This window comes from Coloeus monedula (genome assembly GCF_965178545.1).
Source record: "Coloeus monedula genome assembly, chromosome: 17".
Classification (NCBI taxonomy): Eukaryota; Metazoa; Chordata; class Aves; order Passeriformes; family Corvidae; genus Coloeus; species Coloeus monedula.
This window is the reverse complement of record NC_138797.1, coordinates 7,845,709-7,868,247: the sequence shown is the minus strand read 5'-3', so window position 1 is coordinate 7,868,247 and position 22,539 is coordinate 7,845,709. Positions and strand designations below refer to the sequence as shown.

At 41.6% G+C, this 22,539-nt stretch overlaps 1 protein-coding gene across 6 annotated transcripts in view; it reads left to right on the top strand.

Annotated features, from left to right (window-relative positions):
• ZBTB46 (zinc finger and BTB domain containing 46) overlaps nucleotides 1-22,539 on the top strand; it is a 53,384-nt gene that overhangs the window by 7,731 nt on the left and 23,114 nt on the right. For 5 of the 6 annotated variants that reach the window (XM_082292926.1, XM_082292921.1, XM_082292922.1 and 2 more), the window contains exons 4-5: nucleotides 1,206-1,345; nucleotides 7,926-8,895. In XM_082292926.1, the coding sequence (XP_082149052.1) occupies nucleotides 1,292-1,345; nucleotides 7,926-8,895 (1,024 nt within the window). In that variant the 5' untranslated portion in view covers nucleotides 1,206-1,291. The remainder of the gene's footprint in view (nucleotides 1-1,205; nucleotides 1,346-7,925; nucleotides 8,896-22,539) is intronic. The other variant, XM_082292925.1, reaches the window with a different exon arrangement.

Sequence of the window (22,539 nt, the reverse complement as noted above, 5' to 3'; positions counted from 1 at the left end):
ACAATTGCTATGGAGAAGCAATCAGAATTAGAGAAAGGCAAGACTTGGCAGTCCAGAATAGAAACTGAGAACAAAGTCACTGGTGTTTGCTTCAATTGGGTCATATTTGTTTTCAAGATTTTCAGTTCTGCTGTTTGCTGTAAGAATGCTTGGATTTTCCTTATTACTTCCTTTGTTTATTAGATACTTTATTTCACCTTCTATAATGGCATTAATTTGTGTTGGAGAAGGTTTCTTAATTTTTATCTTCTGATGTTTCCTTTCACAATCTGTTACTACAGAAGGTCAGTCTTGAAATCACCAGTATTGATTTATAGCTTATTTTCATCAAGAGAGCTAATCTGTGTATTGAAGATATTTGAAATGCAGAGATAAAAAAAGACTTTTTCATGGCTAACAATATAAAGCTTTGAATAAAATGGACTCAGAAGTGTGAGTTGTAAGTTAAATGTTTGCCAGTGTGGTGTATATGTTATTCTGAAGAAAATAAACTCTGTTTTATATTAGAAAAATAGGTGCTCAAGATGACAGTTTTAATGGATGTGTCCTCACAAACAAAAGCCTTGGTGTAGGTGAACTATTCCTACTCCTTGTACCTTGTAACCATAAACACTCAGGTTTTCTCTGAGAAGCCTATCTGTAAATGTGTCTTACTATACCTAAATAGCTGTATTTTACACAAAACTTTAAAAACCTTGGGATTGTTTGGTCTCTTAACCCAGAATGGTGTCAGCCACTAGAAACTGGCAACTAAACATTTCAAGAGGAAATTCCCCTGAGTGTTGCACTGCAAATTTCTTTCAGGAGCTGTACTGGTAGCTTTTAAACCTCAGTATTTTATAGGTCAGATAAGGTGAGTCTCTTTAAAGAGAGTCATTAAAGTGAGAATGTTTTGAAAAGCTCCCAAACAGGAAACCCTGTTGTTCAAGCGTCTGATTGAAGTTTTAGTAGCTAAAATTAGAGTTTTTGTTCCCGTACCTTTAAGAAGTAACTCTTGTTTACATTATTGCAAAGTGGTAGCCAGGCTTTAATTACTTTCAATGTATTGATGTGCTTGGAGTTGACTTTTTTGGAATTCATTAACTCCTAAGTAAGGCTATCATAATTGTGAGTTTGGAGGGAAAGGACTTCAAAACATCTCACTGTTGTTCAGTCATCTTGTAGTTTATTGCTAATAGTTTCTTCTGGTTTTGTTTTTGTCATAGTTCTGTCTTTCTCCTACAAGAGTTCACACCAGTGCTGTCAGAAGGTCACGGAACAGGGCACTACCTGTGCTACTCTGGGGCTGTTGATGTCCTCAGCTGTTGTAGGAGAAACACTAGACCTGGAACCCAGTTTGTTACTGGTAAGAAGTAATTGTCTTGGATTTTATTTGTTTATTTATTCAATATTACAGTTTACATGTCTAACAAAATCAGCAAAAATCACTTGTTACTTTTAAGAACAATATAGCAAAATATGCATATCTGGTCTTTTCTTTTTTCCCCCTTATTATTTTTAACTTTACAGTTTCTAAATTTCTAATTCTAATTACCTTCCTCCCAAAATACAGAGGACAGCAATTTTCACTTACTTCTTATTTTCAGTCCTGTTTTTCTCTTGAAATTCTTCATGTGCTGTCAGAGCTAATGAAGGTTAATAAATGGATTTTTCTATGAAATCCTGTGTTTTGATTGCACTTTTATGTTGTCCGGCTCCTTCACATTGGTTGACCCATAACTTCAGGGAGATGGTTTGACAAGTCAAAGGCCACAGCCATGTCTCTGGTTTAAAGTTCTGGAGTAGAGAGTGAAATGTGTAATGATGACTCCCTGCTATTTTAAGTTTTGCTGTTGAAGTTAGATTTTGCTTGTGATTCATGTCTGGACCATGGAAACAAAGCTTTAGTGGTATGATGAAATGCTGGAAGTGTGTAGTGTTCAACCCTGCTGTTTGAACTTTGCTCATGGACTTTCTGGATTGTATCTGCTCCAGAGATTCTAAACAAAGATTGTTTTAATGCTGTCATTGATGAGGCACTGTTGGCTTGAAGTTGGAGAAGTTTTAGTGAATCCTGATCAGACTGATGGTAACAAATTTATGTAGGGACTTGAGGTTCTTTTTGCCCTGCAATCAATGACAATTCAGTGGGCCTATCAAATTTGGTAATAAAAACTGAATTAGTATTTTTCTTTAAGTTTACTGAAAATCATTTGCCTCCCAAATCCTTGCCCCTTCTGTACTTCTATAGTACTTCTCAAACTGAATAATGAAACTTATTTTCTTCCTGTGACTCCCAGCTCATGAGGCTGAACATGCGCTGTTGGGCTGCAATTAAATGTTCCCATCCCCAGTCATCAGGGAGAAGTGGTACATGTTGTTTGCATGAAACCCTGAGCTCTGAGTAGCCCCTCTGGCTCAAGGGTCTGGTTTGGTCTGTTTACAAACATCTGCCTCTTTCTCCTCGAGTTCAGAGTTGTGGTTGAAATGACCAACTTGAAACAACAGATGATTGGTTTCGGGAATCAGAATAGGGTCAAAGAGTTTCTTTTTTTGGCAACTGTTAATTTTTGTAAGCTGTTACTTATATCTATTTTGGACAAAGCTGAGCATATGAATATAATTTGGTGTTCTCTAGTATCAAGAAATTAAAACTCTTTCAGAGTTGTGTGCTGCTGTTCCTCAAAGACACTTGTGAGAAAACACTGCACTTGTGAAGATCTGTGCTTGTAAAGCTCCTGAGCAGTGTCTTTGCAGGGAGTTACCATCCATGAATATCCTGAGTCTTCTTTTCCTCTCCTTTACTGTCCTTTTCAGTTCCTAAGGGGTTTTGTTCTCCCTTCTTTTCAGCACAGGGCAGATGGAGAGTAGGAATCCTGTACATTTCTGTTGTCTTTAATTGAATAAAAGTGAAACTTGCATACACACTGTGTCTTGTTGTGCAAGGAAGCATTTCAAGCCCAATCTCACCTTACACAGCTCCTTTGCACAGGAATTCAAAAAATGTTGGAATGTCTTGGGAGTGGAAACATGGACAGGACTCAGGGGAAGCAGAGAAGTGGGGTGTGTTTGTTGGGTTTTTGTGTAATAAAGCATTGGAGTGAATTGGAGTTCTTCCTTAATCTGTTTTTACTTTTCTCTGAAGGGAGAGGGGGGAGGAAACAACACATTTTTGGTTAAATTCCAGTTGGCATGTTTTCTCTAGGGAGCAGAGTGGTGGAAGAGTGCACTAGTGAGCATTTTGGTGCTCTTTAACTTGGGTCCTTGGTATTAAGTGTAGAAACGTGCTGAGAAAATTGAAACAAAGTGCCATGTAGTTTAAATCTTCAGTTGCCTTTCATTCTGAGAGAAGAAAAAGTAAACAATCCACCAAATAAATCCTAACAACAACAAATCCCCCCCCAAAAACCTCCAGGCCGTTTTTTTCCCCTGTTTTCTTTCTGAGGGAAGGAAGTTTATTTTTGTCCCCACTGTTTCCCAGGGGACTGCCCTGTAGAGGATTTTGTGTGCAATTCATTTCTTATCTGTGACTTTTTGTCAAAATTTAAGCAATGCACTGAGATTTAGGTGCAACAAATTTGTGCCCCCTAATTTTAGTGATGTTAAGATTGTGGTTAGGAGACTCATTCCTGGGGTGTGCACTGAGAAGTTTGCCAGTAAATAAATATTTGTGTAACTCTTCTTGAAACCTTTCCAGTGGGAAGTGAAGTGTGATTTAGACGCTTACTGTGCCTTCAGGTGCTATTTTCATGTTTAAATAACTGTACTGACAGCGTTAAATAAACCACTTCCATAGGTTCACTCTAGCTGGGGTTAAAGATTGTATAAATTATTAATGCTTACTTCAAGACCAGGGTTTTTTTGATATGAAAAATAAAAGCAGGCCCGTAGCTTGACAGAAGCTTGCATGAAAGTGACTCTTAAATCTGCTTGCTTTGTGTTCTTTTTGCTGTTATGTGCAACAGTTTGGTTTGGGACATTTTTTTTTTTTTAGTTATTTTTGGAAAAGTAATAGACTTGAATTACTGTACTGCTACAATTTTATTTTGTGGAAAATCTTCAGATGAACTTTCATGGTTCGTTGGCTTCCTGGAAAGCTGTGTTGTGGCCATGTGGCCTAAAGAATTCTAGTAGATGCTCAACTTTGAAAACCTTCATGTACTAAAGAGACCTGAGATAAACCAAAAAATACATCATTAATCTTTGAGGTCTGTTTCTAAGAAATCTCCACAGTTTATTCCATCTTCACTGAGCTTCTACAGAAGTTTGAAGGGTACAGCTTTTCAGAAGAAATGTTTCCACAACACTTTTTAAATGGAAATAAGTATCCTTACCAGGGGAAAGTAAAAAAAAAAAAAGAAAACAAACCATCAACAAGCCACAAAACAGCATGTAAAATTGGAACACAAGAGCACAGGGTTTTAAAGCTTCCTGAATTTTTAACTACTAGCAAATTGCCTTAAATTTAACTTGGATTAATTCCCTAGTGATCCTTGACATTAAACGGATGTTCTGGTTTGACATGGGTAGACAGAAATCTAATTAATTCCTCTGAATTTGAGGCGTATTTAATTTTCTCCCCCAAAGACCTCTCGTTTTAAAGGTACAATGCTGTGACAGATGTTGGATGTGGAGCGATGTGTGTGAGGGAGCAGACCTTGTGACAGGGGAAGATCAAGACGTCTACAGTAATAATTCCTGGTTTGGAAACTGTTACATTTTATTGATTCCACTGAACACGGGGAGTATCCACTTCACTGCTCACTTGAAAGTGCTGTAATGTGCCCACCTCAGTGGCCAGTAAGGAGTCTTGCATAGATTTTTGTGTCTTTGTATTTAGTAAAAATTCCCTGATATCTTTTCTCTGACCTTATCTTCTATTTCCTGAAGAGATGAGCAAGTGCTCCATCCATCCATCCATCCATCCATCCATCCATCCATCCATCCATCCATCCATCATTAGTCAATGCCTGACCCTCAAACTGCTCCAGTCTAAACCAAAAGTAGCAAGAGACATATTTTAAATTCTGTATTTCTGCCACAGGCAGTTTAAAAAAGGACAAGATGTATCTGAAATGGACTTTTATCAGTAGGGGGGAACCCGACCTGCTGAACTAAACTGAATAAATGTATGAGAGAGCAGAGAAATAGTCTTGAGGAACTGATATAATTTCCAGTTGAAGAACATTTCCAGTTGAGGAAGGAAAAATGTTGTGCCATAAATTCACAAGGGCAAGTAGAGACATTGACAAATACTGTGATGCTAATCTGTACAAAATTGAGGAAGAGAAAATTATCCTTGCAGGAGATTTCCTGCCCCTCCTCTCCACAGTTCCAGGGAGTTGGTGTCTTGGAATATGGATTTTAATACCCATGAAGGAACAGTAAAAGGAAATGCCATATCTAAAACATTCTGATCCTTTCCTCATTGTGGGCTCTGAGGTTTTCTTACATCTTCCCCTGAATTGTTTGGGTATGGCAGCTGTTGGAGACACGAGTGGTGATGGACAACTCACTTTATCCTATGTGGCAATTCATATTTCCTAAGGGGACTAAGCTGACTCTTCAACTCCTAAAAGTAGATGCAGTAGTGGTTTCTGGAATAAAGACAAAACTGAACTGTCACTCTGCCTTAAGAGGTGGTTCTTTCCAACATGGAGATGTTGGGAAGTGCTGGCAGTTGCCTCCAGAGCCTGGATTAGAGAGATGCTGTGCTGGCTGGGGCCATCACAACCTTTTCAGGCCAAACACCTGAAAATTTATTTATTTATTTTCCCATACTCCCTAACCTTGATTCTTGGTTTGATTTTCATTGATATGTTTTATTTGAGACAGACATGGTGTCTGGGTGGGAATTTGGTTTGAGGTCTCTGGGCAGATTTCTGTGGTAAATAGGAGTGTGCAGCTGCACTGGTATTGACCTCTTCTAGTTCAATTAAAAAAAAAAAGATTGGCTTCTCTGTGCATTCTGTGCTTAATTCTGCAGAAAAGCTGCACAGCTTTGAAGTGGATGAACACAGTTCAGCCTGTTTGTGTTGCAGGGAGATGGTCCTTCCTCTCTCAAGGGAAGCAAACATTTCTCAATGATCAGGGACCAGCTGGCCTTGCAAATTAGTATTTCCGGGGCTGCAGAGAGGCAGCTCCATCCTTGCAGAACTGGAGGAGCTTGAAGCAGTCTTGCATAACTTGAACTTTTGAATCATCAGGTGGCTCTCTAGGAGAAGGCCCCACCTCACGGATGTTCTGTGGGCTGGGAGGTGCTTTTCTAGCCATGAGTGTTCGCTAAACTGCAGCTATTTTGCTCCTGCCGATGATAATAATAGCACAGGGTAGGGGAAGGGGGCAGGGTGCTTGTGGATCTGTGTTCCACAGCCCAGGAAACAGATTTGCTTGTGCCAAGTAAACTTCCTTAATCACGGCTGTGCTGCCCACTGCTGTGAGCCAGTTTGAGCAGATGGGACTGAATTTGTGTGTGAACTCTGTGGATGTTAGAAAGGTGCTCCAGGCTGGAAACAGTCTCCTTAATGCCAGTGCTAACAATGAACCATGTGTGCTTCAAGGCTATAAGACCTCAGAGATTTTGTTTTTATAAGTAACAACCAGTAGCCTAAATCCAGGCTTCTAATGTGTGTGTCTGCACATAATAACATTTGGAACTGGGTCCAATTTTACAGTTGTGTGTTGACATGTGGACTCTCATATCAATTCTACAGTTGGGACTTTTTATATCAGAACAAATTTTAAGCTTTTGAGTGAAAGGAGTAAGATATTCTTCACCTTGGTGCTCTTAATTAGTTGGACCATTAAGCCACTGTTACATGGTAAATAAATCTTGATAGTAAGTTCCAAAAAAAAGTGGTATAACCTAGAGAAAATGGCAGAATTGAATGCAGAAGGATTTGTAAAGCTGTGGCATCAAAGGCAAATATGGAATTGCGAAGATAGTAACTGGAAAAAAATCAATCTGAAAATCCTGGCACTGCTGATTACTGTCAACATTTAGGATCTTGTTTTCTGGTTTGGAATTTAAGAGGAGGATAATCTGGAGCATAACTTACAGGATAACTTGCTGCTGGCACTAAATGGCCTTTTATTTTGGATAATACTGCCAAATTTTATGAAAAGTGATCAAAAGCCCTGTGAATTTTTCTCAGCTTTATGTTGGTTGTAAGGATCCTTTTTTTAGGTGATCATGAGAATTTCTCTACTCAGTATCTGAGGGTTGCTGTGGGGTAAAGTTGGAGATGTAAACCCAAGGAAATAACATGTTCATTGCAAAGTATTGCTTGTAAGTAGTAACCTTCAAATAACATTAATTTCATAGTTGTGATCTATTGCCAGTTTAGTTTGGGTGGGGACTTAAAACTTTGTGATCTGTGGTCTTGGATTTGCTTGTTGCTCTTCTGACTTGTAAACCATGTTTGTAGCCCCTCCATGGCAGTATAAGAAGGGAAATTCTGGGTTCAATCAGCTCTTGCTCTTTGAGGATTTCTGCTCTTCTGTGTGCTACACACAATGCTTGTTCCCTCGAGGAAAATGTGTTACAGTGTGCCCCTCAGTAGTTTGTGGGCATCTGAACATGATTTTGAGTGTAGCATCTCTTTCAAAACTGAACTCCAACAAATTCACAGTAAAAACTGACAGCTGTTGTTCTCCGGTTACTTCAGATGGGTTTTCTTACAAGTCTGTAGTAACTTCAAGAAACGTTTCTCTGGGATGTTATGAGCCACTGGAGGATTGGCGTCAAATCTAGTCCTTTTTCACATAAATTATTTGAAGTCTGGGCAAAGTAAGGTGCATTTTGTAACGAATGTGGAGGATTATAGGCAGTAGCTGTATTTGTGGCACTCTTCCCAGATGAACCTGTTGCTTCTTTTGGTACAACCTGGGGTTTGTCTCAATCTTGTCCTGGATTTTGTAATCCTTTCATTTCCTTCCCCCCACAGGACTTGTGGAAGAGGAAACATAAAGATCTCCAAATGAATAACCGAAAGGAAGATATGGAGATTGCTTCCCACTACCGTCACCTGCTGCGGGAGCTGAACGAGCAGAGGCAGCACGGGATCCTCTGCGACGTCTGCATCATCGTGGAGGGCAAGATCTTCAAGGCTCACAAAAACGTTCTCCTGGGGAGTAGCCGCTACTTCAAAACACTCTACTGCCAGGTGCAGAAAACCTCTGACCAGGCCACAGTCACCCACCTGGATATCGTCACCGCCCAGGGCTTTAAGGCAATCATTGACTTCATGTATTCCGCACACCTGGCGCTGACCAGCAGGAACGTCATCGAGGTGATGTCGGCTGCCAGCTACCTGCAGATGACAGACATCGTGCAGGCCTGTCACAACTTCATCAAAGCAGCTCTGGACATAAGCATCAAGTCTGATGCCTCGGAGGACCTGGTTGATTATGAGCTGGGAGCCCCTTCCAGCAGCAGCACGGACGCTCTGATTTCGGCAGTCGTGGCTGGCAGGAGTATATCCCCCTGGTTAGCTCGGAGAACGAGCCCAGCAAACTCCTCTGGGGACTCAGCCATTGCCAGCTGCCACGAGGGAGGGAGTAGTTATGGGAAAGAGGATCAAGAACCAAAACCAGACAGCCACGAAGACATTTCATCCCAGTCTCTCTGGGCTAGTGACATGGGCTATGGGTCTTTGCGTATCAAAGAGGAGCAGGTCTCACCGTCCCATTACGGAGGGGGTGAGCTGCATCCTGCCAAGGATAGTGCAATACAGAGTGGGTTCTCAGAGCAAGGAGTGGGGGATGGCTGGCAGCCCACCGGCCGCAGGAAGAACAGGAAAAACAAAGAAACTGTGAGACATATTACACAGCAAGTGGAGGATGACAGCAGGGCAAATTCTCCTGTGCTGTCCCTTTTACCTGCCTCAGGATGGCCGTACAGCAGTCGAGACCCAAGTAAGTCATTCTTCCAGTTTTTGGGGATGAAACTGAAAACGTTGAGTTAATTAGATCTATTTATGGGATGATCTTATCAGCCTCTGAAATAGGAGCTTGCCAGAAATAGAAAAATGTAGAAAACTTGTGTTGCCAGCAATTCAGAAGCACCAAGCACTGTGTGGTTCAGTCAGGAGCCTCGATGGAGGCTGGTTCTCCTGTGAAAGTGGTAGTTTTGTTTTGGCCTTGAACAGCCTAAATCACCCCAAAACCACCACTCTAATTTTTGGAATTAATGAGAGAAAAGGTTAAAGGAATTTATTTGAGCAGGTGTGTGCATTGATGTCAAGGTTGAAGAATTTTCCTTGCGCCGTATATTGATGATGTAATTACACCACACACAGGTGTAATTTAGTCTTACCGATACCATCTTCAGAATTTCCTGATATTCAGGTGTCACTTTCTCTTGGGTAAGAAAACCACCACAGCTTGTCGCTGCTTATGGCAGGATAAGTGTTTAGTAACTCTCGAGAACAACATGTTTTTCTGAGGCACTACTATGGCTTCAAGTGTATTTTGATGTGTGACTACTTGTGGTCTGAGACAAGTGGCTGCGTTTAAAGTGTGTAGCCAGCGAGAAAATTGTTTTCTTGACTTCCCATGAATCTTCAGTAGTTATTTTTTTGTCTCAAGATAACTGTCCCATTTGATTCATTAATCAGTGGCAATAAATAGATTCAGGAATGCTTCTGAACTAGGAGTTTTGGATTTTTTTTCTAAGGACTTTAAGGAAGAGTGTTAGTAAACTGTCTCAGGCTGACTTCAAGAACTTAGTCTGGGCTGTGAGTTAGCCTGTGTTTCATTGCATACCAGAATCCAAGTCATCCAGGAGAAGGGTGTGTGAGATTATAGACTTTTATGTTGCCAAATTTGGATGAAAAAAACAATACAAAGAGTACTGAAAGTCTTAAAAGTCTTTATGGGCTGAAAAAGGAGGCTGAAGTTGCTCACATACTGGGGCTTAAATGTGGTTTTCATTGAACAGTAACTCTGCAAATGTCTTGAGATTTATTATGCTTTATGGTTATCTGCTGCAGCAAGCTTGCATGTAATTATTCTAATTAGCTGATGATACAATCTAAACAACGTCAGTTAGAAGAAAAATGCGAGATAATTTAAGATAACAGTGATTTATGAAGAATCTCATTTTTACGACGCGTGTATTTTATCCTTGTTTTGAGTGAAGACTCAGCATGGATTTCCTGGTCTCTGTTCTCATGCAACTATTTTTCATTTTCCATGGCATCCCATAAAAACAGCTTGATCACTTGTACTGTCTGAGGGGTGTGGGTCTGGACAGGTATCTGGAGTGAGCCAGACATGTTGGAGTGGCTGCAGAAACAGAGCTGCAGCTCTGAGCCTTTTGGAAAGCTGGGTATAGATTGAGTGTCTTTACTGAAAATAGTGCAGAATAGAAGAGACTGTATTACTGGAAGCTGAATGAAACTTAGATTATTTAATTCCTAATTGTTAAGGAATTAAATTGCAGTGCCTGTTTGCAGATGAGAGGAAGGTGGCTTGAGGGGTTGACTCAGCACAGTGCTGAGACAGCACGTCAGCAGGCACATCAAATTATTTGTTCCAAATCTTGTCTGAAATGCAGTTTCCAATAAAGGAGGTGGTTCCAATGGTGGGAAAAGGGCAGCTGAGTGGTGGTGGCCGGGGGGAAGAGTTTCAATATTCCAGTAGTGCTGGTAAAAGAAAAAATTAATGGCAACACTTCTTGCTGTCCAAACTGAACAGGCTCAGAGGCTGCCTGTGGTGGCAGAGAGCAGTGTGTCCGTGAGGAAAAAGGGGGAGTGTGTGGAGACTGAGCTGCTCCTGGATTCCCCATATTTGCCATCTGGAGAGGTGAATGCAGGTGAAATTCTCCTTTCTGCCCTGCTGGCAAGGGAGGTTCCTCTGCATTGTGAGGTCTGAAACTGTGGGGCAAGTACCTGTGGGCTTAACAGCCAGGATTGTCTCTGCAAGCCCTGCGTGTGTCTTAGGTCAAGTTGGTGTCCTTGGGGATTTTTTTGGTATGATTTCAAAGGATTTGAGATCCATACATGTTCAGTTTTAGTTAACCATGGACACCTTGTCCGTAGGCAGCCTCTCGTGTGGTAAACCTGTGGTTTGGGGGAAATCAGATGGGCTCTCAGGTGAGGCTGCTGCTCTTTCACTGTGAAGTAAAAGCAACCCTGTTACCCCAAAAACATCCCTGTCTGGGGCCCTGCAAGCAGCAGGATCTTCTGGTCTTGCATGGGTATTTCCCATATCCAGCAGATGGGAGATATTTTCCTGCAAACTTCTCCACCTCCTGAGCTACAGGGTTGTGCCTAGGTTGGGTTTTGATACCCCAGGTTTTTCCCTCTCCTGTTAGAACTCAGCAGTGCTGTCAGGGTGTTGCAGACTTGACTCGTAAGTGTGAACAATAATTGATTTTTCTTGTGTGCAATTGGATAATGACACAGTGCAGACACTTGTAACAAGTATTTGGGTTGTGTTTAAATTTCAGCTTGAAGTTGTCTTTGATTTAGTCATGTCAGGTTTCATTTCTTAAAACAGACTTCATAGTCTAGGGCTCTCTTTTACCTCATTTATTTAGAAGTGTCCCTGTCAGCAATGTTCACAGCTAGGATGGAAAGCTGCTCACTTACGGAGGAAATGGGTGTTGAATGTTCTTTCAGAAGTAACTGAGAGGAAAGAAAGTTACCTAGAACTCTTTGTTCTTTGGGGCTTGTTCACTTTTCTGATCTAATCAGTTATTCTAAGATGCTGCTTGCTAAGGCTGAAAGCTCTTGTTGGGATCACTGGGGTGCTGTTTACAAATGCTTCTATACTGCTGGGCTAACACATGCCCTCTGGAAATGCAAAAGCTGATTTAGGAGAATACTTCTTCAAAGTTCAGTCTTCCTCCTGAAATTGTGCAAGATACTCTTTTGGTCGTGGTTGCAAGCAGCACTGCATTTCAGCAGCATTTTGGAAGGGGAATCTTGTAAGTAACTATTGTGTCACCCTTTGAATTCAGTGATTATTTGGGGCAGGATATTCACAGATGAAAAATATGCTTCCTACTCCTCTATTATATAGGGTTACTTAATTCCTGTTATATTACAAAGAAGCACATTGCAATCACCGAAACTTTGCTTTTGGAACAACTCAGCTCGTTCATACTCAGCAGTGGTGCTGCTTTCAGTGGGAAAAACATTCTTACCAGTACAGGCAGGTGTATTAAAGTGTTCCAAATATTTAAGTAGACTATTTAAATACAAATCAATGACATCTCAAAAAAAGGCACAGGTTTTATTTAAATTGAAAGGGTAAGAAAATTCTTTGCGAACAGTTGATTTCCCATATGCTGGTGGGGTGCTGTTGAGAGTCTTTGAATTTGACAACATTGGAGATTAAAATAAAAAGGAATGTCTGGAGTAATCTTATTAATGGTAATCTAACATAATGGAAATAGCAAGAGATTGTTAATGTCTGCCATGAAGATTGTCTTTTTCATCCAAGAAGGAATAATCAAATAGGATTTGCAAAAGAATACAAATGAAAAACTGAGGTGCTGGAATGAGACTGTGATTCAGCTCTCACTTTCCCAGGGTGGTGTCAGTCAAGCACAAAGCTTGATGAGCACCATCTTTTCATGCTAGTTCCTATTTATTAATTTGGACTGTCTGTTTAGCATCAAACACATTAGGTTTTCTCTTTCTCATCCTGTTTGGGTTGTTCAGGATGTCAGTCTGTCATTCCTTGTAGGAAACATTCATATATATGTTTTCCTCACCAAGCCACATTAACTTGAAGCAGCAGTTCTCCAAAGTAAACTGAAGGATGGGCTTTTATAAATAATAACTTTCTTCATAACTGAGCCAAGAAGAATTTCCTCCATGGACTTGCCAAAAGAACAGGTCTGCCTTTTATTTTATCCCTTTTTCTTGAATTTCATAGGTTTTCTAAAGAAACATATTGCTGTTTGTTAGTTTTTGTGTCAAAGATGCTTATGCAATTCAGAAGCAGTCGTGTGCCTTGAACATCTTTATTTGCCTTAGGTTCCTGTTCCTTTAACCTTGCTGGATAAAATTTTTACAGGATTACACATCCTGAGTGCATGGACTACAGGATCAGGTGGTGTTTGAAAGGCTCTTGCCAAAGAGGATGGATATCTTCACTGTTAAGCCAGCAAAGTGTTGCTGGCTTTGCCTCTTCACATAATGGAAAACTCTGCCACTTGAAGGGTGTCTTTTGAAGGATTTATTGACGGCTTTATTAATGTGTTAGTTCAAGCATGGTAGTTATGATTCAGGAATTTATTTCCAAGGAAATACTCCCACACATCTTCTGAGTGTTTGCACCCAAAAGCTGCAAGTGAATTTCTGTGTGCCAATTGACTGTGAAATGAAGCTAATTATTTTAAAAACAGAACAGCCCTTTTTAAAGGTGCTACAGTTTGGGAACTCTTTCCTTTAATACATGTAGTGGAATTTCTGTGTTCTGTTAAGAAGAGCTTCAGAACTTGAGTAAGCCCAGAGTGGTGACCTCCATGGGAAGGACAGGCAGGACTTCACTGTATCCTTCTGACTTTGCAGAGTTCACAGTTCCTTTAACATTTTCCCCATCAAAATCTTTAATTATGCACAAGTTTCCTCCCTCCCGGTGAGGAGACATTCAAGTAGCTCGTTTTCCAGTGACACACATGTGATTGCAGTGGCTGCTGCAGGGAGCTGCTGGCTCCCTGGGAAGCCTGAAGACAGCTGGTGTCGTCAGCCTTTTCCCATCCCTTTTTCTGTCTTGGTTTCCAGAGAGCAAATTATGATTACAGGAGCTGTTGGGGAGCACAGATGCTGAACAGTTGGATCACATAGTGAGCTTACATTGCAAAAGGCTTCAGAGACGGGCAAGAAAGAGCTCTTTCCAGATGAGCTCAACTAATTTTCTGCAGGTGAGGTCTCTGGACCTGAGTGCAGGCAGGTGAATTTGTGGATTGCCTTATTACAGGACAATTTTATTCTTGAAAAAAAGTTGTTTTTTTCTCAGCAAGCTACTGGGCTTCCTATAACTCTGTCCCACTGTCAATGCATATCTTCAAATCTTCACTTGATTCATGTTTTCAAGTCATTATTAAATAAGTAATTCCCCTGAAAATTCTCCTGTTTCCATTGTGGTATTTGGCAAGCATATTAGTCCAACTAGAGGAATCCAGATTTTGCAAAATGAGAAAAGGAGGGAAAGATGAGTGAGGTGTTGGTACTCAGAATTCAGGTGTTTAAGGAACTCCTAAAGATTTTTGCTCTGTTCTACAAGACAAAAATGAAGGTATTGAAGGAGGTGCTGAGAGAAGTTTTGGAAGCATGTAGTGTTGAAATAATCCAGCCAGAAAAATCACTGGGACAGAATACAGGAATTTACTCTTCCTTTAAATGGACTTTGCTTTGAAGAAAGGGAGTCTCCAGTCCACCTGCTGTGGTCTGAGTCCTGGTTGCAGTGGGAAAACTTCAGGTGTTTAATGGTTTGTTACAGCCATGACTGAAAACTGGGCTGGCTAAAATTTCAGTTGTCAGATGAATGTCTGATGTCCTAAAAACCAACACAGGTTCAAATTTTAATACTTTACTGCTGTTAGTTTGTTACTTAAACCTCTTTTATACCTCACTTTGGAAAGATCACTTTTTAAGCAGGATAGATATTTTGGATCAAAACAGCTTATTGGAAAGGTGTTGGAGTATTTTTTGAGGGTAGGTAATAGTAAACTACAAATTGCCTGCCACTTGGAAAATTAAGTTCATTACTGCATTTTCCCACCTTCTTTTACAGCCATGACGATGCAGTTATGGTGCAAGGTATTAAAACCGTCTTTGCTACAATTGAGGGAGTTTTGCTGGGGAGATATTTTGACACCATAAACCCTGGTGGCCAGTGATGCAGCCAGACGTGGAGGGGTTACAGCTCTGTGCTCTTACGCCACCCCCTGAATTCTTTCTTAGCCCGAAATCGGCTTAGCCTGCATTCCTCAGGCTTAGGAGCTGCCCAGGTTTCTGGACCCTCTCTGGAACTCTTGGTGTGCCTGAAGCACCAGTGCACAGCATGGAGGTGGCTGAGAGATGCCTCGAAATGCAAAACTAAAGGGAAACAAATCCCACGCCGAGCACCACTGATCTCTGTGTCCACATGGAGAATTTTGCAGAGGATGCTCAGTGAATAATTCAGGTTCTCTGTATCACCACAGGTACAGGCTAATGGGGTTATCAGGATACAATCTTTGCGGGAGTAACTTTGGAGTTTCTGTTATTGAAGGGTTAGGTCAGGTTATTTTCAAGTTTGGAAACTAAAATCGTTGCTTTAAACCCAGACACACTTACTCCCTGGCTACACCCTGGCTTTAAAATGGTTCCACCCTAAACCAGCTTTAGCTCAAAGCTCAGTGTCTGTTTCCTTTCCCCACCCTGCATTCCATTTTCCCCAGGCTCCCAAGCCCTCCTCCTCCTCCTCCTTCTCCTCTTCCTCCTCCCCGTGGTAGCAGTTCTGATTCTGTTAATCTGCTTTAACTCCAGAGATCAGAGGCATTTCCCCTCTCCTGAGTGCCCTTCTCACTATTTTATTTGTTCCTTGTGCTTTTCTTTACAGAGATCTCAACTTTTCCAAAACTTTTTACCCCTTTTGGTTCTTTACTTTGAAATTACAAGTGAGAAATCAAGAAGGTTTTAGTATTTTAACATAAATTCTAGTCCTACTTTGCAATCAGCCCTGTCCAGGACTTTAATTTCCCTACTTGCAGTGCTGCTGTTGCATTAAAACGTAGTAGGAATTAATTCTTCAGATGGAGTGCCTGGGAATCAAACCCAACCTTCTTTGTACTGGTTTTTGATTTATTTTTCATTCTATCTTTTTTTTTTTTTCAAGGCACTTGTTTCCAAAGGTAAACGTTTTATTTCTGTCCCTTCATGTTTGTGTCTGCCTCTGTCCCAAGGAGCAGCAGGGAATAGTGTCACTCCTTTTACTGCCTGAATTAGGAGACTTGGAAAAAGAGGTTAATATTATAGTACTTTTAAAGTGATATAGTACTTTTAAAGTGATTTTAAAGTGACTATCACTTTAGTGCACAATTCTCTGCATATTTTGGAGAAACCAGAGTGGCTTCAGGTATTTCTGCACTGCCCAGTCATTCCTGCTCCTGCAAAGATACTTTATTATCCCATTTTAGAAGAGTTTCAGAAACAATTAACTCACCCAGTTTAACCATTCTTCTCTTTTTTGGATTTGTTCTGTTTATCCTTTTTTAGGAAGATCAGCAGTTGGCCAGATTTGCTCTGTAGCACAGGGAACGGTTGAGTTGAGGTCACTAACAAGAGGTGGGGGAGCAGCAACAAGCAGCAGGGTTTGGGCCAGGAGCTCCTTTTGCTGACCACAGAAAAGTGTCTGCAGCACTTGATTCAATGGTAGAAAAATAAATATTATGGGAAAGAGATGAAAATTGATTATTTTTTTTCCAGGTGCCTGGAAGAGTGGAGGGAATTTTCCAGTTACTTGTACACTGATTACTGTTTTGAGGAGGATGACAAAGATGGGGATACGCTTGAGCTTTTGGAATATGCTGCAGGAATAGCATCGTAAAACCAGGTCATATTTGTGTAGAACAAGCCTGGTTTATTTTAGCAATAGTGTTCTAGAGCTGGTGAGGAGAATGTTTCTGTTGGTGAAACACAGATAATGAACATCCTATGGCTGTAGGCTAGGAAATTATATTGAAGCCTCAGTTGGCATGGGCTCCTCCTGAGCCCTCCAGGAACAGGAGCAGCATTGGGAATCGGCACTTTCCTGCAGGATTGTGTTTTTCAGAACTCAGATCCTGACAGTGCCAGGTCACCCTGCTTTGAGTCGTGGTGGAGAAGCTGTAGTGGGACTCAAATCTGAAAGAAGAGGGGTGGGAAAGCACAGCCTCAAGGAGACCAAGTTTTTGATTCCATAAGGATTCACTTAATATATCTTACTGCCTTTAACATAAAGGCAGTTTTTAATGATCATATGTGTTGTGGTTAAATATCTATGTTTGCTTGATTGTTTCCTGCTCTAGGAAATTGGAGCTGATTCTGAATGCTGTGCACATTTATTGTATCCACATGTCTGCTGTTATGGTTGTAAAACAGTGCAAATCAAACCCAATATAACTCATGGCATCACTTCCCCGTGTAAATATTGCAGTGGGTGAGAACGCTGGGGTTTGCTTAACAAACAGTGAGTTGTGAAACACTTTTGGAAGATTTCTGTTAGAAAGGAGGAGGGAACTGAAATACAAACTTCAAGGATATTTTTAGCAGCTGGTAAAACATTGTCATTTTTCTGCCAGCCTGTGTGCTCTTTTCTTTTTTTTTTTTTAATTCCCAATCAAAAAGCACACTATGAAATGAAAGCTATTTTTTCTTTTTTTTTCCCTGAGAGTTTAAAAATTAATTGTCTTTTGTACAGAAGGAGATCAAGCCAAACCTTCCTAAACCTACACAAGAAACATCATCCCTGGAATTCTAGATAAAATCTACTGTCAAGCAGATACTTGACCCAAATAGGTAGAAGAACCTTAGAAAATTAAATCTTTGATTTCACCTAAGTTTTTTTGGGTCACAATTTGGCAGTGTACCTGAAACAAAAGCTGAGTTTAAGTGGCTCCCGCTTTCCTTTGGTATTTAATTGCACCCCCACGCTCTCCTGCAGTTGTTCCGGTGCAAATCTCCGTGCAACCATGTAGAGAACCAGAGAGAGGAACTGATCTGTATTTAAAAATAACTTTTTTAAATAAATCAGTTTATTTTTAACATATTAGTTCCTGTCTCAAGTTCAATCACAACTATATGTGTGGTCTTGGTACCACTGAGGGAGTAGCAGGGGGAGGGTGCAGGAATTTGGGGTGGGAGAAGTTGCTGATGCTGAGACCTCTTCCCTTTCTGCTTGTCATGTTGTAAACAACAAAAAAACCCCTAAATTTTCCATCACACTGAAAATTATCCAGCTGTGTGCAGGAGATCCAAAACATCTGCCCTAGAAAGTGTGATGCCTGCATCCATCACAGGCTGCTTCCAGGCCCGATGCTGTTGACTTTGTTCATTAACAAGTCGTGTGGTGGGATGTTGTGAACCCTCAAGTGAGTTGTTGGATGGCACCAGGCTGGGAGGGATGACTGGCTGGAAGGCAGCGGTGCCAGGCACAGCAGGAATTCCACCAAGACAAGTGTGAAGTCCTGCATGTGGGACAGGATAACCCTGTGCAGCAGTTTGGGTTGGCAGCCAAGGAGAGTGAAAGCAGCTTTGCAGAAAATGTCTTCTGGTGACTAAGGAGCTGAAGAGGAGCCTGTGTGCCCTGGCAGCCAGGGAAGGCTGGCTGCCTGCCTTAGGAAGAGCATTTGGAGAACAGGATCCAGTTTGGGGATCTCCAGGCCAAGAAAGACTTTGACAAGCTTGAGCAAGCGCAGCTGAGGCCATCAAGATGATGTGTGTGAGGAGAGGCTGAGACAGCTTGGTTTAAAACCTTGAAGAAGAGAAGGGGGGTGGGTGGATTATGCAGGGCCAGACCCTTGTCAGATGTGCCTTGAGAAAGGATGAGAGGTAATGAACACGAATTACAGGAAGGGAGATTCTCATGGGGTGAAAGGAGGAGATTCCTCACAAAGTGGTCAAAAGGTGGAGGAAGGACCTGGGGAAGTTTTGCTCTGTCTTCCCTGCTGGTATTCACAACTGGGCTGTACAAGCCACTGGAATCTAAGTCTAAAAGTAGCTCTGAAGTTACTTTCAAGCTAATTTATTCTGCAATTCTTAGAGATGACTCCAGGTGACAGAGCAGTAATGCTGCCCTAGGTCAGGATGATTTCTCACTCCCTGTCTGGTGACACCACTTCAGGTGTAATTCCAGCTGCTCCTCTTTCCAGACTCTACTTTCCCTGGTTCTTGCCTTGCTGACAGCAAGACTCCTGTACTCAAAAGTGTCTTTCCTTCTGTTCACCTTTCCACAGTAATTCTGCCAAAATGGGTCCTGCAGTGAGTGAGCTACAGGAAAGGGTCAGGAGCTTTTTGTGGCAGGAGGTGACTTGAATTGCCATCGTCTTTGGAGGTTGTGGGACTTGCAGAGAGTTTATTCCAGGTGCTGATCAGTGAGACCTCCAGTTCAGAAAGATATGCTGGAGGAATGGCTCATGAAACACCCCTGCATTCCAGGGGGGCTGAGGAGGGGTTGGGAGTGCTCCTCAGAGGTTGCTGAAATTTGCCAGGTTGATGGAGAAACACACAGGAACTGTTTTAAAGCTCTGTAAATGGTAAGTGAGGTACTGTTGCCATCCTTTGAAGGACTCCAGTGCCTGTGGCTGGCTCCCCCCTCACTGCTGAAGGTCACCTCCGTCACACAACCCTGGCATCCCAGAGACTCGGAACACCAAGGGAGAAACATCCCTGCTTTGTGCTCCTGCCACACTAAACAGGGCTTTGAAGAGAGGATGAAAGATTTCTTGGATCCCCTCTTATCTCAAGACTGTATTGAAAAGGGCAATATTGAGAAAGAGCGACCTGGCAAAACATTGCCTTTAGTTCTTGGGGAAAAAGCTTGTTTCTTTGAGTTTTCCAGCAGCAGATGCAACCTTCTATGGCTTTTATTCACGCCTTTCTCTCTTCTCATGGGTTTAGTTCTCCAGCTACTGATTTCTAGATGTTCAACTGTCTACGTAAGAGAGCAGGAATAAAAGATGAAAAGAGGGAAAAATAATTCAAAAAAAAAAAAATGAAAGAGAATAATAGCATTGGGAGTCTGGGAAACCCCACTGGGGGTTTACTGAGAAGGTTAAAACACAGTACAAACAAGAAATAAGTGGTGTGAGAGAAGCAGACGCTGAGGAAGTACTTCGGTAACAGCTGAGTTTAAGATGTAATGAGAAAAAATGATAGAAACAGGGAGAAGAAATACAAGAAAAAGAATTGGTTTGCTTATTAAAGTAACTAATTAAGGTAGTAAATGGAGTCTTTAAAATGGAGCTTTTCCTAGCTGTTTCTGGGATGGCATGTGTGTTTTGCTCAGTCATTGGACTAGGTTTAATGCTTTTTACTGTCAGCTTCTTCCTAGATCTTTGAAAATAAATTATCACATTAACATTTGGATACTTCTAGTACATTGCATTACTTTGATTTGTGCCATAGCCCTTTCCAAGGGGCTGCCAGATGTCTGTAGTGCTTGATTTTCTTTGACAAGTGGAACTTGGTTTTCCCATTCCTGGGTGTGTGACAGGAGCTTGGTTTATAGGACTTCCAGAGCTCACACAGTAGCCACTCTGGGTGTGTTGGGAATATTGTGCTGCTCCTGTTGTCCTGGTGTGAGGTTTATTCCTCTTCTTGGATCTATTAAAGCCTGGCTGGTTTGTGTGGCTGGGAATGAAGTGTGTTTTGAGCTCAGCTGGGACGGGTGACCTCTGTGATACAGTCCTTGTACCCCTGTTATGTGATGCTTTCATGTGTAGGGAAGAACTTTACTATTGTTTCCAGAATTGCATGGAAGTACTGTTGCCAAAATTGTCAAAAAATAGGCCCTGTGTTTTATTTGACAGTAAAAGCTAACAATAAAATATTCATCCAAGTCAACAAACTTAAGAAAGCTTTTCTAAAGCTTCTGTGTTTTGGAAAGTAGGCTGGTGTAATAGAACAACTGCAAAATAATGATTTGCTAAAGAGACTAATGAGCTCAGTGTTCCGAGCAGCATTAATCCCGTGTTTAGCTCGGGATTTCCTGCGTGTGGAGCCCTGCAGTCCCAGGGGCTGTCCCAGCAGGGTGAAAAACGAGCTCTGGAGGGCTGGGATGGAGCTCTGGGCCCTGTGGCAGTGAATAATTGCAGAATAGAAGCTCATTGACTAAAGCATGGTTTACGTGGGGCTGAAGCGCTGTAGTAAACAGTTTGGATTACTGGGAAATGACGGATGCTTTCGATTCATATAATTCTTTGGCTAAATCTTGTTAAAAGGAGCTGCATTCTAGAGAAAAGAGAAGTGGTTTTGGAGGCGCTGTGGAGAGGAACTTGGTGCATTTTTTGGGTTTTGGTGTGCTGAGAGTATTTTAGTACTTATGTGACTAAGTGGATATTTATTTTGCCATAATGTGTGTTTGATTAGATTACATCAGCTATAAATACTGGGAGCTCTGAAGCATCTATTTCGCTGTCTGTCTCTAATCTTGGCTTTTGAGGAACATTTAATGTCTTGTTGTGGTTACAATTAATCTGCGTGTGTTTTAGCAATTAGTGTTTATGTGCAGCGGGCAGCAGCCGATTCTGGCAACTGTCAATCAGCAGCTGTAACAGGCTCTGAGAAAGGAGGGCAGAAAGCATAAGGTGATTCCCTGCCTGCCTGGTTATTTGGGAACACCTTTTTGTGGGCAGACACCCTTTCTGGCCTGAGTTACGTGCTATGATTCCCCGTGTAGGCAGTGGAACAGGGCTGTTATCGTGGCTTTGATGTGATGAAGCTCTCTGTCACCTTACCAGTTTAATGGGCTAAAGTTTAATTTGCTTCCTTCACCACCTTTTGTAACAGCTGCTGGTTTTTTACTGTCTTCTAATTTTTTTTTAATGTAGGCATGCTGGCTGGTTTTAAAAAAATCTTCATTATCATCTAGAAAAGTGGATATCCTGTGAGCCGCTGACAGAGGGATGACAAAATACGTAAAAATTCAAAGTATTTGAATTCTTGTGCTTGGCTAAGATTTAATAAAACTGATAATATGAAATAATACAAGCGAAACACAGATGGAGGAGGGAAAATGGTTTGTTTTAAACAGAGAACATCTCTGGTAGTTCACATTTATGAACTTCCTCCTGTGTTTGTAGCCCCCGGCCTTGGGCTTTCCCTACATCTCCGGGGTGTGGGAACACTCTGCCTGTGATTGCTTTTTCCTTATTGTTTGCTTTGAGGCTGTTTGTTTTTTAAAGGGACAGCCTAGCAGTAGGATGTACTGGCAGAACAGTGCAGCTTAGTAAAACCAATCTGAACATATTCTGGAATCTGATGTGCTCTGAGCTGGGACTGAGAAATTCGCCGGCTGCTCCTGGCTCCGCAAGCTGGACACCTTGAGTGAGTCCCCACATCTTTCTCCGGCAGCCACCACCTGTAAAATGGAGTTAAAAATAATGATCTTCCTTCAGCTGTTTTCCAGGTTACAGGAGGTGGGCACAGTCCCAGTGTCCTCATTAGCATTTTTTAATAAGGCTCTGCAGGTTAATGCCTTGCCCTGGTTTGAAGTTGCGGAAGCCGAGTGCTGGAGTGTCCCCACTCTGCCTCCTCCCCTCTCCTGAGCTTCTGTTCAGGAGTGAGTTTATTGCAGTGCTATGTGTGGACAACACCTGAATTCCTTGCCCTGAGGAGCGCAAGGTGAATGTGTGAAAGCAGCAGGTATTAATTTTATACGTGTCCTACCACTGGTTGAGCTCTAATAGTTCCCTCTTGCATTAAGTAGATTTAAATCTCTTTTAAACTAGGAGGCAATAAAATATTCAGGATCTGCGGAACAGCTTCTTTTTCCATCTGATAGCTCATTATCTGAGCCTTCTCTTTGGATATGGGTTTTTTCCCTCTACATTGAGAGGAGAAATGCCACAAAGGCATAAGT